The 17,614-nt window shown below is 39.9% G+C and overlaps 1 protein-coding gene across 2 annotated transcripts in view; it reads right to left on the bottom strand.

The window, feature by feature from the left end:
• Positions 1–17,614, bottom strand: part of Dstyk (dual serine/threonine and tyrosine protein kinase) — a 53,053-nt gene that overhangs the window by 30,232 nt on the left and 5,207 nt on the right. For both annotated transcript variants that reach the window (XM_003474673.5, XM_063240073.1), the window contains exon 2: positions 2,308–2,696. In XM_003474673.5, coding sequence (XP_003474721.1) covers positions 2,308–2,696 — 389 coding nt within the window. The remainder of the gene's footprint in view (positions 1–2,307; positions 2,697–17,614) is intronic.

Below are 17,614 nucleotides of genomic sequence, written 5' to 3'. Positions count from 1 at the left end.
CTGCTCAATACAAAGCCCCTTCCCTGAAACCCCAGTATCAAGACAAACAAAAAACAAAAACAAAAAAACTTGTGCTTGCTGCGAGAGAAAGCAAACAAGCAATTTAAGCCGTATAGGGTTTGCGTATAGCTCAGTGGCAGTTAGCATACGTGAAGCTCTGGATTAGATCCCCAGCACCATAAAGACAAGGAGGGAGGCAGGCAGGCAAGAGAAAAAGAAAGCAAAGAAGGGAGGGAAGGAAGCAAGGAAACAGAGGGGTAGGGAGGGAAGGAAAAAAGGAAGAACAGATAAACCCATTAAATAAAGGAACACTCAGAAATCAGTCAAGTAATTGCTACAGATGGCTTTGTTCTTTCCACAATTTTAGGGCAAGAACAGGAAAAAATCACCATCCAGCTTAGAGCAGACATTTCAGCTACTTAATAGTGTTTTTTAAGCAGCAGGTCACAGTGATCAGGTCATAGCACTGATTTAGTGGGTTGCTGCCATCATTTTTTAAAAAATAAGTCTAAAGGAAAAGAAAATCAGTGTGCATTGCGGAAGTATAAGTTGCTTCATGAAACTCATAGATGTATATGCATATACATGTAGTAGGTACATATATGTCTTTCTTTTACCTTTTTAGGAAATTTTATTGTGTATATTTGAAGAATACAGTATATAATGGGATACATACAGATAATCAAATGGTTACTATAGTGAAGCTAATCAACGCATCTATCATATCACAGTTTTTTGTGATAAGAAGCTAAAATCTAGTCATTTAACAAAACTGCCTAACACAATTTTATTCACAGTTTGATTAACTATAGCCCACACCTTGGATTTTACATCACCAGGTTTGTTCAGGCCTAAATACCTACTATTTTGTACCCCTTAACCTCCAATCTCCCTGTTTCCGCCTCCTCTTGACCTCCACCTCTTCACTGTACCCTGAACCATTGTTTTCATTCTTTTTTAAGATCCCACTATTAGCCAGACTGCATAATATTTTTAGTATTTTCCTTTCTCTGTTTGGCTAAATTTCACTTAACATAATATCCTCCAGGTTAATCCACATTGTGGCGAATGGCAGTGAATTAAAATCTAAAAACTTCTGAAAGCTAAATAACTGGAACCTTGAAGGAATTAGAATGCCGCAGTGTAGTACAGAGATTGTGTATGAATCAAACAGTGACATACTGTGAAGGAGTTCATGGGTCCACTGACCAGGCCTCAGTCAATAAACAAGAACTACTGCTAGACAATTCTCACACTGTCCTTGAGCCCAAAGTATAAGTTCTGAGTCTCAACACAGAGGAAACCTAGCCCCAAAACTCAGCTGAGTGAAGAAGGGGCCTTGTTGCACAGCTCCCTCTAGCATGTCAAGATGAAAGAAGGTTGTGGAAGGAAATGAGAAGGCAGTTTCCACTTTCAGAGTCTCCTGGGCCATGCCACAGCCAAAGGACCCATTCACTGTCTGGGAAACCACTCTCTTAGGAGAGGCCCAATAAAGGAGTGACAGGGAAGGAGCAAATGCCCTCTCAAGCACTGCCAAACCAGCCCATCCTTCCTGACATGGAGGCCCGAGGTGATGAACTGCCCGTGCCGAGCAGGACTGCGCTTTCATTCCTGTCTGTTCCTGACCCAACACAGTGTATCCTTCACAGATCTCATTTGATCTGGTCAGGTGGCCTAAACCTATTCAGTAGCAAAGGAGGCCCCAAAGACAGAGGACTCCGTCCCAGTACCATCTGTGAGGAGATGCTGCAGCTCCTGTGCTCTCTTTGGGAGTTTACTTCAAGAGAGAAACCAAGATGACTGGCCCACATGTGGCTCCTCACACTGAGACAGTGAGCTGGCCAGCTCAGTAAATTCACGGCTAGGTCTAAGGCAAAGTCACACACATTTTCACTTGCTAGCACTTCTAGTAAGAACATTACTTATCCACTGTCTTTTTGTTCTTTCACAAAGGGATGGCTAGAGACAACTCCAGCAACACCTTCCTACTAAGAAATTAAAAGAGGTTTTACATTTTGATGACAGCTATTCTGTAAAAGCTGTCAAGATGTAATTGTTACATATTCTTTTTCTTTCAGAACAAGAGATTAAGAGGTGAAGAGACAAGCAAAGTATTTAGGGCCTTGAAGCCTGCAAGCAGAGGCAGGGATATTGTCTCTTTTCAACTTTCAAGGTTATGTTTCTCTGACTCCAGAAGCTGCTGCTAGAGTTTAGAGTAAATATCACCAAACTACTTTTTCATAAAGTCAGAATAAAGGCAAAGCTGGCACATATGTGTACAATTGGTGTATGAGTAAAGATCGGTACCTTTAAGAGGGCATGGTGCACTGTCACCTCCAGCTCAGCTAAAACATGAGCAGCATCCTTACTGTCCCCTTGGACCTCCAAGTCCGCCTCAGGGATGGTCTCCCAGTTTCCCTGGTGAGCAGCCAGTGTATGCACTAGTTCATACTGTCCAGGGAGCGCCAGGCTGATCCGAGTCTGAGTCCCATAGGTGAAGCGGAGACGCCGCAGCTTACAGCTGTCTTCAGTGCCCAGCCTGATGGTAGGAAGCACCTGCACCCCCAACAGCAGGTTCAATAGCTGGCACTTGACATTACAATCCTGGCCGAGAATCAGTATGCAGGGGAGGCAGTCCACAATCTGCTGGAGGTACTTCTCTTCCTCAGGTGGGAAAGAAATGCAGCTCAGCTGGCCTGCATGGAGAAGGGGAAAGCGGGAGAAAGGAGTAGAGAAAAAAGAGTGAGGGAGAGTTAGAGACACCACATAGAGAATCCATTAGAATGTCAGGGTCTTAGAGCAGTGGTGGTAAACTTATGGCACATGTACTGCAGTGGCCTGTGTGTTGCTGAAAGCTCTAAAAATCGTCTCATCACTGTTCTAGAGGAAACATTTCCAAGAAACTCTCAGATAAAGAAGATATTAGGAAAATATCCCAGTCAGAAAAAGTTCCTCAAATATCAAACAGAGCTGTTCTCCCCAAGCATTAAGAAGTTATTTCTACCCAGAAAGGTGGCAGTGACCTGATCTTCCCTGCCCACACCGTCCTTTTTCATTCACTGGAGGAGGGCCTATGGAGTTACAAGGACTTTGTCACAAACACAAGAACATTAAAATGACAGTAACAAATGGGCCGGGGGTTTAGCTCAGCAGGTGTAAGTGCCTGCTTGGCAAACATGAGGTCATGAGTTCAATCCCTGGCACCAAAAAAAAGACAGTAATGTGACGTAAGTCCAAAGCTAAGTCACACCTGAATGTGTCCAAATTAAAATCTCCCCTTTTGACAGAAAAACTAACACATAAACATACATGACCCTTCTAAATATCTCTACCATATGCAGTTTTAGCTTATACTTTTCACTTATGGCATATTTTCTAACTAAATACCTCAGCTGATCTGTACATATGTACATACACTGGAATGAAAAGGTTTGCAAGATTTCATGAGCTCTAAAGTATTTTCAGTTCATCTCTCTGCTAAATCATTGGGCACTCAATTAGGAGCAATAATTCCTAATCCAGTCTCATTCTTCCCATGTATTGATGACAAGTCTCTGAGTAAGACAAAGGTCTTTAACTTCTGGGATAAAATCTGGGGATACAGGGGGCTGGGGATTTAGCTCAGTGGCATAAGCGCCTGCCTTGCAAGCAGGCAGTCGTGAGTTCAATCCCTGGTACCGATAAAAAGGAAAAAAGACAAAAACAAAAACAAAAACAAAAAAAATCCGGGGATATCTAAAAAGAGATGTGATCTGTCTCAGAAAATATCATCCTTTCAAGACAAGCACAACTAATCTCACTGGCAAGCTTCCCCAAACAGATTTAAACAATAGTGAAAAAAAGAACAAAAAGTATCCTAAAATATGATAACCTCGTGTGGGGAAAAGAATTAGAAATTGGTGTCCTAATTCTAATTTACAGTATAGTTTTAATCCTTTTCCACTTCTTCAGCACCACAGTCGCCTCCATCTAAGATTTACAAAGGCCAATCTTTAAACCCAACATCATAATTAGTTTTGGGGGTACTACTAAGTGAAATAGTATTTGCTTTAGTCACTACACCATAAGCCATTTCTATGTTGACTATGTTGCTCATGTAACTGAAACAAGAAGCCTGATTCACTAAAAGGTGGCTCTACTTCAGAATGTACCTGCATTCTCAAACCTTGAGGCTTTCTTCTCTTTCACAAATGGTGCTGCCAAAAGAATTTAAAGAGTCTTTGTTCCACCAGACTCCTCTCTGCACTTCAGTCAACTCCTTGCTCTCATGTCTGCCTTTAAGGGTACCACCCTAGCCTGAACACACACATTAGCAAATCAGACACAGAACCAAGGGAATCTCCCAGGAAAGAATCTCCCTTGAAAAAGTGAATATAGAGTACTCAGTGAGCACCTAGCTCTTTCTTTACTAAGCACAAAAGTAAATCACCAAGCCAGGTGTGATGGTGCATGCCTATAATCCTAGTACTATGGGTGGCTAAGGCAGGAGGATCACAAATTTGAGGCCAGCCTGGGCAATGTAGCAATTTAACAATACTCCCATCTCTAAACAAAAAATAAAGGGTTCGGGATGTGGCTCAGTGTGAAGCCCCTGGGTTTAATCCCCAGTATTCCACATCCCAAAAAAGTAAAACACCAGGCTACTGATCTAATTTCTAGCCTACCATCTAAAAGCACAGGTGCAGAGGTAGTTGTCTGCATGAGCACTTAACAAGTACCAACGGGTTATCCTTTGTACCTGTTCACAATTATAGGCTTATCACAGTTCATTCTCATTTTCTATTCATAATCATTAAAAATACAAAGAACCATCCTACTGCTGCCTGTATCCTTAACACCCAACACAGTGACTGACACACAGTCTATGCTTAAAATCATCCACCTGTTTGTTCTGTGTAAGAACCCACTTATGGTGGAAAATTGTCTACAGAAAGCCAAAAGTGAATCCACAAAGTATTTCAAAAAGCACGGTATGACTATTTTAAGAGGAACGAACTCAGCTTGGTGAGAAGACATGAATAAAGAGCAGGGTCTCCTCCACTCACTTACCTTGCAGAATGCAACCAGCTTCTCTCAGCTGAGGCAGTGACAAGCCCAGCCATACTTTCCTCTGCTCCTCCTAGCGTTCCTCTTCTCCCTGTCCTCCCAGAGCTCAATTCACACTGACAACCTTCACATTCCTGTACTAAAAGTTGTTACATAATTATTTTTTAAAAAGTGACAAAGTTAAATGAGCTTTGGGGGACTTCACCACTTCACCACTTCAGAACCAAGAGGAGAAACCAAACCCCTCTGAAACTAAGTTTCAGCTAAGGAAAGCCAGTAAAACATGCTGCATCAGCCTGAACCACAGCTGACACACCCCATTATTCACCTGACCCAAATTATTACCTCCCCTGCCCCATCTCTCCTACAAAAACAGTCACTACAAATAAACCTCCTACTGTCAAAACAATAAAGACCAGTGCAGTAGGGAAGGGAGTTGATGTTGAGTTCAGCTCGGTTTCCAAGCACTCCAAAGGCTCCTTGGGAGAGCCTACTGCCCTGAAGAAAGCTCCTTGGTGTGGACATCACTAACTATCTCTGGCTTGTTTTATTTCGTGGTACTGAAGGTTGAACCCAGTTCCAGATAAGTGCTCTAGCATTAGGCTATACCCCCAAATCTTTTTTTGTGTATGTGAAGGCACTGGAGATTAAACCCAGGGCCTTCACACTGAGATACATCCCCAGCCTTTTATTGATTTGTTATTTATTGTGAGGCAATCTTGCTAAGTTGCTCGGGCTGGCCTTGAACTTGTGATCTTCCTGTGTTGGCCTCCAAAGTAGCTAGGATTCCAGGTATGTGCTACTATGCCTGGCTATGTTTTTCCGTAATCACTATCCAAGTATATTGTTTCTCCCACAAATCATTTGTTTTTTCATTAATCTCCAACATGTCTATAAGATTTGAACCAAGACATAGATAGAAATGCTGAAAAGCTTGCTCCTCTGGGAGCTAGCTCAGTGACAAGGTGTGCAACATGGAAGTGAGAACACACCAGAGTGAGGGCGTATTCTGACCCCAGGCTCCACCATTGACCAACGCAGTGACACTGGCAGTCTACTTGCTTTCTTTCTGGGCCTTGAACTGTTCATCTGTAAACTGAGAGGGTTGGACAGTACATATATTGACATCCTTTTCGGATCTTAAATTCTGTTGTAACTGTTGAAAGAGGAAGGATGTAAGGGAGACAGCAGGCTCATCTGGTTGTTTTTATTTTACTTTAAAGTATATGTGAAATTAATTATGCAGGCTCCCCCCAGGCTTACTGCAGATCAAAAAGTTAACTGAACTACCCTGGGGCTCTGCGTACAGTCTTAGCAATTTCCAAAGAAGAGATTAAAAGCTGTAGACTGGCAGTAGTTAGGAGGAAGGAAACCTATCTCGGAGCTGGAGCAGCTGCTTCACTGACAGTTAAAGGACTTCTGAGTCAGTCTTTCTTTGGTAATTAATACAATAGCATCTGCATATGAGCTGCCAGAAGGTAACAGCATGACATTTCAGCCAGCACACACTTACCCTGCCAATTCGCTGCAGGAAGAGTCACATCAAATTGTCTTAAGTGCAAAACAAGGTTTTAGGCCTTTTTCTTTTCTTTTTTGGTTAGTTGTTCTTAAACACAGATTATCTTGACTGAAGTTATTTCCAAATAAAGACTTCAAATTAGAACTAGAAAGAGTAGAGCAAGGAAACGAGCACACTATCTTACTTGTTCTGAATAACCCTTGAGCTCTTTCTATGTACTCATCCCTTTATTTGCTTCGACTTATCTCATTGCCCAAGGTGTATTAAGACACATGTATTATTATCTTCATTTGTAAGTAAGGAAACAGAAACTTAAAATACAAAACAGAAATCCCAGGTTTCCTTTAAGTAGAGGAAAGGCAGAACACAACTCTGTGCAGGTCTTGGCGGTGGTCAACATTGGGCAGGGCCTCCACCACGAGTTTCTTAATTTTGAACCAAACACACAAAATGCAGTAGTTATAAAACCCATATTTAAAGCAGATTGACATAATCCTGAAAGTTGCCCCAAACCAAGAGGACAGCTGGTGCACACTTTTAAAACTGTTACTATTATTCTAGCTAAGATCTCTAGAGTTCCTTTTCTAAAAGAAACGTTAAGCACTTTTCAGAGAAATTCTTAATGCTCTTCTTATCAATCAGTGTATGTTACTGTTTGGATTTCAAGTTAAAATTATTCCAATTTTTTTTCTAATTTTTTTGAGGCAGGATCTTGCTATGTAGTTCAGCCAGGCCTTGAACTTACTTTGTAGCCCAGGATGGCTTCAAACTCATGACAATTCTCCTGCCTCAGCCTCCCAAGAGCTAGGTATGTGCCACCATGCCTGGCAAAATTAGTCTATAAATGAAGGTCAAGAGAAGGAATGTTAATAAACTATGTCACTAGTGACATGTCAGGATATATACTTTAAATTGCTTTTGCAGTAATGACAATGGATTTGAATCAATATACCCTGCTTCTTGCTTATTCACCATTCCAATACTTGTGAGGTTAATGGAAAGAAACAGTAATACTATCAGATCACACCCTTTGTCTAATCACATTTCTATATGGCTGTTTGTTCTCTGAACTGAAGCACTAAGGCAAGTGTTCCCTGGATCTTTGGGTCTTCATTTCTGAAGGCCTGTGCATTATGATTAAATAAAGTTGCTATTGGCTGAGGACGTGGCTCAGTGCTACAGCATTCGTTTGCTTAGCATGTGTGAAGCCCTGGGTTCAATCTTCAGCACCTACATAAAAGTATGTGGAAATCATGATTCCCCATTATATGGCTTTGAGGCCTTATAAAGTTTTCACTCATTAATTAGAATGGTTTTATTCTGGGCTGTTTGATATTATTATCTGTGATGATATGAACTAGCTATTTTGAAGAAAATAAGACATAGCTAGTGCTGATTTAATACCATCTTGTTTTGAAGTCCCATCAACTGTTGTTCTTCTGTCTCCATTGCTTTTATTATATTGTATCTTATTGGATTTTATTATATATGATAGTATAAACAAAAATTTTTATAGGCAAAGGGATAATATAGAAACCATTGTTCATTTTCTGTTAGCTGGTTCTAAATACCTTGTAATACTTTCATCTTCTTGAATGGTTTCACACTGTCTTGATATGTTTGATGCTATAGTATACGAAGTTATACTCAAATATTTCAAGGAAAGAGACACTATGGTAACTAATATTAAGTCGGGTTATCTTGTGGTGAAATACTATGTTGCTTAAATTGTTCTGTTCTGACCTGTATTGTTATGTTGTTATGCCCTCTTTTATCTTAATTTCCCCCTTTTTTAAAAATAAGTAAATTAATTAATTTTTTAATTATTTTTTTAATTAAGGGAAAAAATTTTTAAAAATTAGCAGGATACATTATAGTAACATTTTTGATTTCCTATTCACTCGATTTGAAGCCTTGTGTTGCTCTCACCATCTTGTTTTGACTGATTTTACTCTATTCTGTTCTGTTTGATAGGATCAAGTTTGAGGGTATAGGCAAGTACTCTGAAGGCAGTAAGATTCACTATGATGCCCATTCTGGTTTGACTATTATCTTCTTTTGAAGTTCAGTAATGTCTCCAATATTTAGGTTTTATTGGTTTTGTTCTGTACTGTTTGGTTCAATTCTATTATACCTGATGATATAGGCAATTCTTTTTAAGGTAGCAAGAGGCATTATGGTAACCATTGTTGATTACCTTGTATTCCGTTTTTACATCCTGTACTATGTCCATCCTTTGTTTTGACTGACTAGTTTGTTTCGTCACATTTGGTTTTATTCTCTTCCAAAAAGTAATAAGAACTGTGGGAATAATAAAACCTAAAATGTGCAAATGTTATTGTAAGAAAGTGCTCTAAAGGACACATCTGCAAGTGTGTTTAGGTATGTAAGATAGATGACCATATTACTAAGTTTTTGTTGGATCATTGAACACAATTGTTTGCAATCTCACTGTTTGAATGGCCACTTTGTATGCTTAATTTTGTAACTTAAACAACTATTTCTAAGATGACAATATGTAATCTATTAACTAGTGATTTCTGTTTATTTTTTTTGAAATTCTGTATTACTTGTATGCTTTTACTGATTTGTTTTTTCTTTTTCTTTTTTTTTTTTTTTTTTGTCTTTTTCATTTTTATCGGTACCAGGGATCGAACTCACGACTGCCTGCTCGCAAGGCAGACGCTTATGCCGCTGAGCTAAATCCCCAGCCCCGATTTGTTTTTTCTTTAAATAAAATAAAAAAATCTTCAGCACCACAAAAACAAATAAGTCTATTATTATGTTTTGCTCTTGTTAGCCATCCTTTGTTATAAGACTGTGAGTTGGGGCCAGGGATTTAGCTCTGCTGCGTAAATGCCTGCTTGGCAAACGCAAGGTCATGATTTCGATCTCTGACACCAAAAAAAAAAAAAAAGTATGTGTAAGACTGTGAGTTGTTATAAGACTGTGGGTAATGAAAGACATCACACCTTTTCTTCTACAATTCCAGAGGTTTGACAAGGACTTCAGTGTTAATTTAGGTCTCAACAGGGAAACTACTGCTATTCTAGTCCTAGTACTCAAGGCTTTCCCTCCTTCAGGAGCTGTCTTTTGTTTTTTTTTTTAATATCACTGTTAATACTGATCTTCTCATATATGAGCTTTTATGTGAGACACTTTAAGTCCTCTCTATAAGCAAATGAATAAAAAGTATGTTATAATTAATTGAAGCAACCAGTGACACAAACACACGTTACTGCAAGTAAGTAATGATGTTTCATTGTGTATTCGATATTTATACTTGTTTGTTTATGTTGTGCTGAGAATGGAACCCAGGGCCCTGTGTATGCTAAGCAAATGTTCTACCACTAAGCCACAGTATCCCTAGCCTCTTATAATAACAGTCTACCAAAAGAAGAGAAAAAGACAAATTCTAAGACTAGAAAGGAATATTATATAGTCTTTCTACCAAAATCAATTCTATAAAGTATGGCGCTACAAAATTTCCAGGAGCTCAGAGAAAAAAATTCTAGACAAGAAACATTTATTCATTATTTTCAAATAAGTTGTCTTAAGTTCAGCTAAATTTATAAAATTCGGGGTGGGGTGTTTTGTTTCTGTTTGTTATTTGCAGTGCTAAGGACTGAACTTTGGGCCTTGCACATACTAGACAAATGTTCTACCACTAAGCTACATCCCCAGCCCATAAAATTCTGAATGACACAGGAAGACCTCAATTTAAGGAAACCATATGTTTACACAGTCAGGGTTCAGAGTCTTTAGAACCAAGTAGTACAAGGTACTTTCATGAATGCCATTTGAAAATCAGAGACTTGAACTGCATTCACGTAGCAAAGCTCTTACTGGCAGCTGAAAGGCAAGCCAACAGAAGTGTTCCTGAAGTTTTCCCATCTGGTGGCCCTGGTAAGATTGCTACCAGGTTTTAAGAAGCAGAGTGCCCTGGTACGAGCAAAGATAGAAAGAGCCTTCTTAATGGCAGGTGCTCATACACACACACACACACACACACACACACACACACACACACTCCGGGCACCATGTGAAATCAGATGGCATGTAGCAGCTTGCTGACAAATTCCTTTCTGGATGAAACTGCTCCTAAGGCTGGTCATGCTATTGAGGGAACCGAAACAGGGCTGACAGCTACAGCTGCAATTTACAGAATGTAGAGATGGAAGCGATTCCTCGAAGGATGTGCCAAGCCCATGCTTCCCAGAAGGCTTATTCTGTTGTGTAGAAGGCAGCATAAAGCAGCTTATAACCATTAAGCATGCTATAACGGTGGGGATATGTCCAAAGGACACCAGAACCAACCTGAACAGGGGCTCACAGACCAAACTGGGGGTAACACATGCATTAAAAGCTTAGAATTACAGGAGATACAATCCATTGAAAAATTCCTAAGACCATATTGATATACATAAGGGACAAAGAAAGCTGCCTTTTATGGTAGAACACGAACTAATAAATGTAGAAAGCATGACGGGTATAAAAACCACCAATGAGGCAGTGGAAGTTGTCAGTGGATGCCAGCGATAGGGAAAGATAAACAGGTATCAGTGAAATCTCTTAACACCTTCCTACAAAAGATTAGTGAAGTGCAAAGAAGAAAATGACAAATTTAAAGACAGGCATGATGGCGCATGACTGTAGTCCCAGCACTCAGGAGGCTGAGGTAGGAGGATCACTGTGAGATCAAGACCAGCCTGAACTACATAGCAAGACCTTGTCTCAAAAAAGAAAAAAGAAAATGGCAAATTTGAAGTGGCAAAACCAGAAGAAACATACAGTTAACATTCAAGCATGGCAGTGTGCATCTCAGCACTTGTCTGTCTGCTCCTGCTGGGGACCTGGGTCTAGGCATGAGGAAATAGCCTACAGACCAGGGCTGAGGATCAGCACAGCAAATGTAAAGGCTATTCTTTAAACATGTCCAAGACATAAGTACCAGGGAAAAGCCAAGGAACTGTTCCAGATAGAAGGAATCTGAAGATACCCAAAAACTAAACACAATCTGTATTCCTGAAGAATCTTAGACAAAGAAAAGTCACTGGTGGGACAGTTAGCAAAACGCGAATGAGGTCTGAATATTGAGTCCATGTTAATTTCCTGATTTAGACAGTGAGTGCTGAGAGGGAGGAGCATGTCCCTGTGTGGGAGAAGAGCATTTAGACAACCAATCTGCCTCTTGGTGTCAAAGGTTCTGAAAAAGGGGCGGGGAAATAGCTCAGTGCTAGCATTCTTGCCTAGCATGCACCAGCACTTGGGTTCCATCCCCAGTACTATTAAAAAAAAAAAAAAAAAGCTTCTGAAAAAGATAAAACAATATATATGAGGGACAGAGCTGGCTACTTATGGGTCAAATGCATTACAGTCTGAATGGTAGGTATAACAGCTCTTTAGGTTGTCCTAGCAACATTTCTATATGTGTGAAATTATTTTTTAAAAAAACAAACTTAATGATCCAAAGTGATACCTGGGAAAGTGCATGTAACTCTGGACTCAGAAGAATGAGATGAACAGACAGAATTTTATCAGACAAGGAAAAACAGCAGGAAAAAAAATACATCAAATATATAGTGATAACAGAATCTAAGAATAACAATTGCTTCATTGTCTCCCCTTTTGCCCTGAGCATTACCTTTTCAATGGTACTGTCACTGCTGAGAGTCTGGAGAATTTGGGCCACTTGTTTAGGTAAATAGGATCAAATGAATTGAGTTTGGTTTGAGTTTTTATTTTATTGTGGTACTGAGGATTGAACCCTTGGATACATTACACAGGTACCCACCATTGAACAGTACCCCCAGCAAAGGATCAGATTTACCATCCAAAGCCACAGGCAGAGCTTGTGGCCAGCAGCATGCTTCAGCGCAGGACACTGATGAAAATCACGTATCCCCAACCAGAGCCTTAAGGAGAAGCCACCGGAGGAAGCTTGACCTCACAGTGCCTACCATGGCTCTGTGGGTGTACAGGAGAGAACAAATGGCTGTCTCTGGAAGAGGGCAGGCTACCTCCTTACCATCCTTTCTTTTACTCTACAAACAAACCAGTTTTCCAAGTTAGAGCAGCAGAACATCTCCAGTTTTCTCCACAGATCAGGCCAGTTGTTCAATGTGGAAAAACTAAAACAGGCTTCCCTAGTAGAGTTTCTATATGCCAAGAAATAAGAGTGACTTTTCTCCTATTTTCCTCCATGTTCCTCTTTGTATTCATATATCTCTATGATATTAAAAACTAAGGCTATAGTATATTTTATGAAATATCCCTAAAACATAAACTCAACCTTGGTTTAGTCACTCTTCTTCCAATCTGGATGAACAGTGTCTGCTGAAACTAGGTCAGCTGCAGTTGTGACATGGCCTTAGTAATTGTACCAGAAAAAAACAATTTTTCCCCCAGTACTGGGGATTAAACCTAGAGACAGCTCACTAAGCTATACAACCTGTCCTTTTTTGAATTTTCTATTATTGAGACAGGTTCTTACTAAGTCACCAAGTGCCCAGGCTGGGTTAAAATTTGCAAGTTCTCCTCTCAGACTCCCAGAATGCTAGGGTTATAGGCACATGCTATGAAATAGGATGGCTTTTTTTTTTTTTTTTTTTAAATCTTGGGAAATTCTCTCCCCGTTATACAGCCTGGAGAGGGTATAAAAAACACTAACTTGAAATCTTATCTGATCTGAAATTCTCAATCTGATAAAGCTAATGTTAGAAACTTTATACACAAGCAAAAGGGATAAAAGCACTTTAATTTTTTAAACCAATTTTCAAAATCAAAAGCTTTTATGAGTACACAACCAAGACATCATTCTTTGGGCAATTATGATGTATTCTTTTGTTAGACAAGTGGAAAACAAAACAATCCTCAAGTCAGACCTCCCATCTTCCTGTCCAAAAAGCAACATCCCAGGGAATGGAAATACACTGTAAGAAAGCCATCTCCAAAGAAAGCGATTGGCAAAAAGTTCCCACAGCCACAATGCACACAGCTCTGGAGACTGGATCCAAACCATTCACACTGCTTGTGAGAAGCACAGGAAAACATACTGCACTTCAACCTGCTTCACAGCTCAAAGTAAAAGGCACTTAGCCACTGCTACTTGTTTTTTCTGTTCCTAGGTCAACTTTAGGATGCATAACAAAGAACTGAATCAATCTTCAAGTCTCTGAGTGGCCTATACTGAGACTAGGCATCCTTAAAGGGTCTCCAGTCAGAGTTTTGAGAAGAAACAAAACCTACATCTTCCACACTGATGTATCCTCTCTACTTTTCTTACAAGTAACACCATTTATTCCCCAGGCTGTACAGAAAGTAAAACCCATCATTCCTAGAGGCCATTTTTTTTTTCTTTTTCTTTTTTCCTGTACTGGGGATCAAACTCACTACCGTCTGCTTGCAAGACAGGTGCTTATGCCGCTGAGCTAAATCCCCAGCCCCCTAGAGGCCATTTTTTTCCAACTGGAAAGAGCAAATTGACCTTAGGTCTTACAACTATGTATTACAGGCGAACACCACCCAGCCACATGCCTCACATTCTTGCTACTGGCTTCTCTAAAGAGAGTAGGGAGATGAAAGAAGCTCTAACAATAAGCCTTATGAATGCATTCTGCATCTGAGCCACACAATTACCATTACTTCATCAAACAGTGGATATTCCTGTAACTTGTAACTCAGGAGGTTGAGGTTGGAGGATCACAAATTTAAGGTCAGGCTGGGCAATACTGCAAAATCCTAAGAGGGGTGGGATGGGGAATACAACTAATTTTCTTGTACTCATTCAGAAAGTGAGTAGAGTACTTCAATTCCTACTTTTTCCCCAAAAGTCTCACAAATGCTAAGCAAGCATTCTACCTAGCTCTCAACTTTTATTCTTGGTGTTTTGTTTTGTTTTGGTTTGGTTTTGGTTTGTTTTTCAGATAGGGTCTCACTGCATAGCACACACTGGCCTCAAACTCATGGCAATTCTCCTGCCTAAGTGCTGGAATTACAGGTGTGTACCACCATACCGAGCCCTCAACTACTATTCTTACCAATGCTATTTAATCATACAATCTGCCAGATACCCCCTCCTACGCTCTCAAAGACAGCTGTGGGATATAGCTCAGTGGTAGAATGCTTGACTAGCAACAAGGCCCTGAGTTCAGTATCAAGTACTGCCTCAAAAAAGATGACTGCCCGCTCATCAAAGATGACTAACAGTTAAGTAGGTAATCAATTTGTAGACAATTTTCTAAAGGTAACATGAAGCCAGATGTGGTGGCACATCTGAGTACTAAGGAGCCTGAAGCACAAGAATCTCTGCGAATTCAAAGGCGCTTGTGCTATATAATGAGTTCAAGGCCAGCCTGAAATGCATATCGAGACCATGTCTCAACCAAAAAAAGGGAGAAGGTATCATAAAACAGTAATCCTTTCAAAACATCAGTTTGGAATTAATAATATCAGAGGAAAAGAAAGGGGTTCACCATTGGGTAACACTCTGGGTATCGTATAAAAAAATCAGGCATTAAAGATATGTTGAGTAAATAAATATTAAAAGTTTACTTTCCATATCATAGTGAAACTCTGAGCTATTGGTATTATATGTAACTCGTTCTTTGGGATATGAAAATAATTCCTTGGGATATTGGATGTAACCATAGCCTCCCTGGGCACAGTGGCACATGCTAGTGATCCCAGCTACTCAGGTTAGGCAGGAGCCTTCTTGAGTTTGAGGCCAGCATGGGCAACATGACAAGACCCCATCTCTAAATAAATAAATGAACATCTCCAGTCCAACTGACCTTCTATTTCTGTTCTTTTTTTAGGGGCCCAAAAATAAAAATAGGTGATTCTACAAAATATTTTCTATAGGGCAAAAGTACCTTTCTGATGTGAGAATTATTTTGCATTTAATTTCAAAATATCATTCTAATATCTACTAGTCACAGAAATAACTTAATAGTTATTTATTTACCTATCATGTACAAATCACAAAGGTGAGGCACTGTAGAGAACACAAAGGTGACCAAAACAGTCTTTATCCTTAGGGGTTCAAAATCTAGTCAGCAGGGTAAGACAAATATACTCACAGCTCTTTTACCGATAAATAAATAAATAAATACGTACACACATACCCAATCTGAATGATCAGAGGCTACAGAAACTAAGTAACCAATATAAAGTGAAATGCATATTTCTCTTTAATTCAGTGACATACTTTGAGATTTTTATTTTCAAAAGACTGCCCTTGAAATGCACCATAAGAAGATTCCTTGTTTTCTCAGTCTGGTGAAATAGAACAAAGCATTAAAAAAAAAAAAAAAGAAAAGAAAAACCAAGGAAAAAGTTGGCAGAGCAAAATAGCATTGAACAATCACAGCTGATTTTTAAATTAAATCTATGCTTTCTTTAAACGCTATCTGCAAGGCTGGACGAACATGCCACACTGAAATAAGTAATGATTTTAAGATTAAACATATCATGATGATAAACATAAACTAATGATAAACTTAAAGGCATTTTTTTTTCTTTTATGACCTGGCAGAATTTTACAACCCTTCTAAATAGCAAGCTGCCATGTGCCGTGGGAAACAGATTTTCTCAGGAAAGGAAGATTAGGAAGGGGAAAAGCTAACAGGGATGGGGTGCAAGAGCCATTGTGCTTGGAAAGCCATTTCCTCCCAGGCCTAAGCAGCAATGAGGGGTCTGAGGCCTTGAGTGTGGGGCATGGAAACTAGACTAAGAGGCCTGCACAGCTAGGGTCCCACAGCAAGCTATGGCGTCCATGCTATGACTCATTTGTGACAAGTCTGCCTGCTGCAGGGTGCATTTGGTTTCCCTATAACCAGGGCAGCAGAGAATAATGAGCCACAGAAACAGAACTGGACTCAAAGCCTGCAGTCCTGGGACTAATCTGGTTCCAACTCAAAAGCATTCTACCCTGCATTCTTCCTTGCTGCCTCTTACTCTGCTCCAGCCCCTTGTTTCAACATCCTCTCCAACCACTGCACACACACAGTCACACACATTTAACCCTAACTGCACACCTTTGCTCTCATGCACATTGCCTTACATGTCACTTCCATTCTATTCACAGAGACATAATTAACCACTTTTATGTATACAATTCAGTGAGTTTTACTGTGTTCACAAATCTGTATGACCATCATACTGTCTAATTGCAGAGCATTTTCAACTCCATGCCTAGTAGCAGCCACTCCTGACTTTCCTTTTCCCGTGCTCCCTGTCAACCACCAAGCTACTTTCTATCTCTAGGAATATGCCTATTTTGGGTGTCTCCTACCGACAGAATCACAGTTTATGGTATGAAGTGTCATTCCTATTTTATATAAGAACCCTCAAATCAAACAGGTTAAGTAACTTGACAGAGTCACACAGTTGATAAGTGAATGTCCGGGCTTGCTTTTGACCACTGTATACTGTTTCTATATAGGAAGGAAATTAAGAAAGACAAAGTCAGCCAGGTGCAGTGACGCCTGTAATGCTAGCTATAGGGAGGCTGAGCCAGAAAGATCAAAAGTTTGGGCCCAATCTGCGCAACTTAGCAAGACCCTGTCTTAAAAAGATAGGGAAAAAAGTCTTAGCTCAATTTAGAAAAATGAAGTTTTGGGACTGGGGATTTAGCTCAGCGGCATAAGCGCCTGCCTTGCAAGCAGGCAGTCATGAGTTCGATCCCTGGTACCGATAAAAACGAAAAAGACCAAAAAAAAGAAAGAAAAATGAAGTTTTATTAATCTAAGGTACCAAAAAACTTTTAAAGCCACAATTATAACAGCATCTCTACTGAGTTTATATGGAAATGCACAGGTAGCTCTTCTAAACAAATCATGGCAAATTACTCAAAAGCCCATCCACCCCACCCAGAGCTATTTCACCCTCACCCAGCTTCTCAACAGCCCCCAGTTCCATAAAGATGAAAGCAGGCTGCAAAGAATCTCCTCCCTCCCAATGTTTTGTTCTTTCCCCAAATGTCACCCTGCCACTTAACTTTACTATTCAAATAAATTTCTAAGGCAACGTATATTCTAAATAAGTACA

The sequence above is a fragment of the Cavia porcellus genome, unplaced genomic scaffold (assembly GCF_034190915.1).
Source record: "Cavia porcellus strain 051 isolate PalLab524CR breed Dunkin Hartley unplaced genomic scaffold, mCavPor4.1 scaffold_29, whole genome shotgun sequence".
Classification (NCBI taxonomy): domain Eukaryota; kingdom Metazoa; phylum Chordata; class Mammalia; order Rodentia; family Caviidae; genus Cavia; species Cavia porcellus.
The sequence above is the reverse complement of the archived record's forward strand: the minus strand, read 5'-3'. Positions and strand labels throughout refer to the sequence as shown.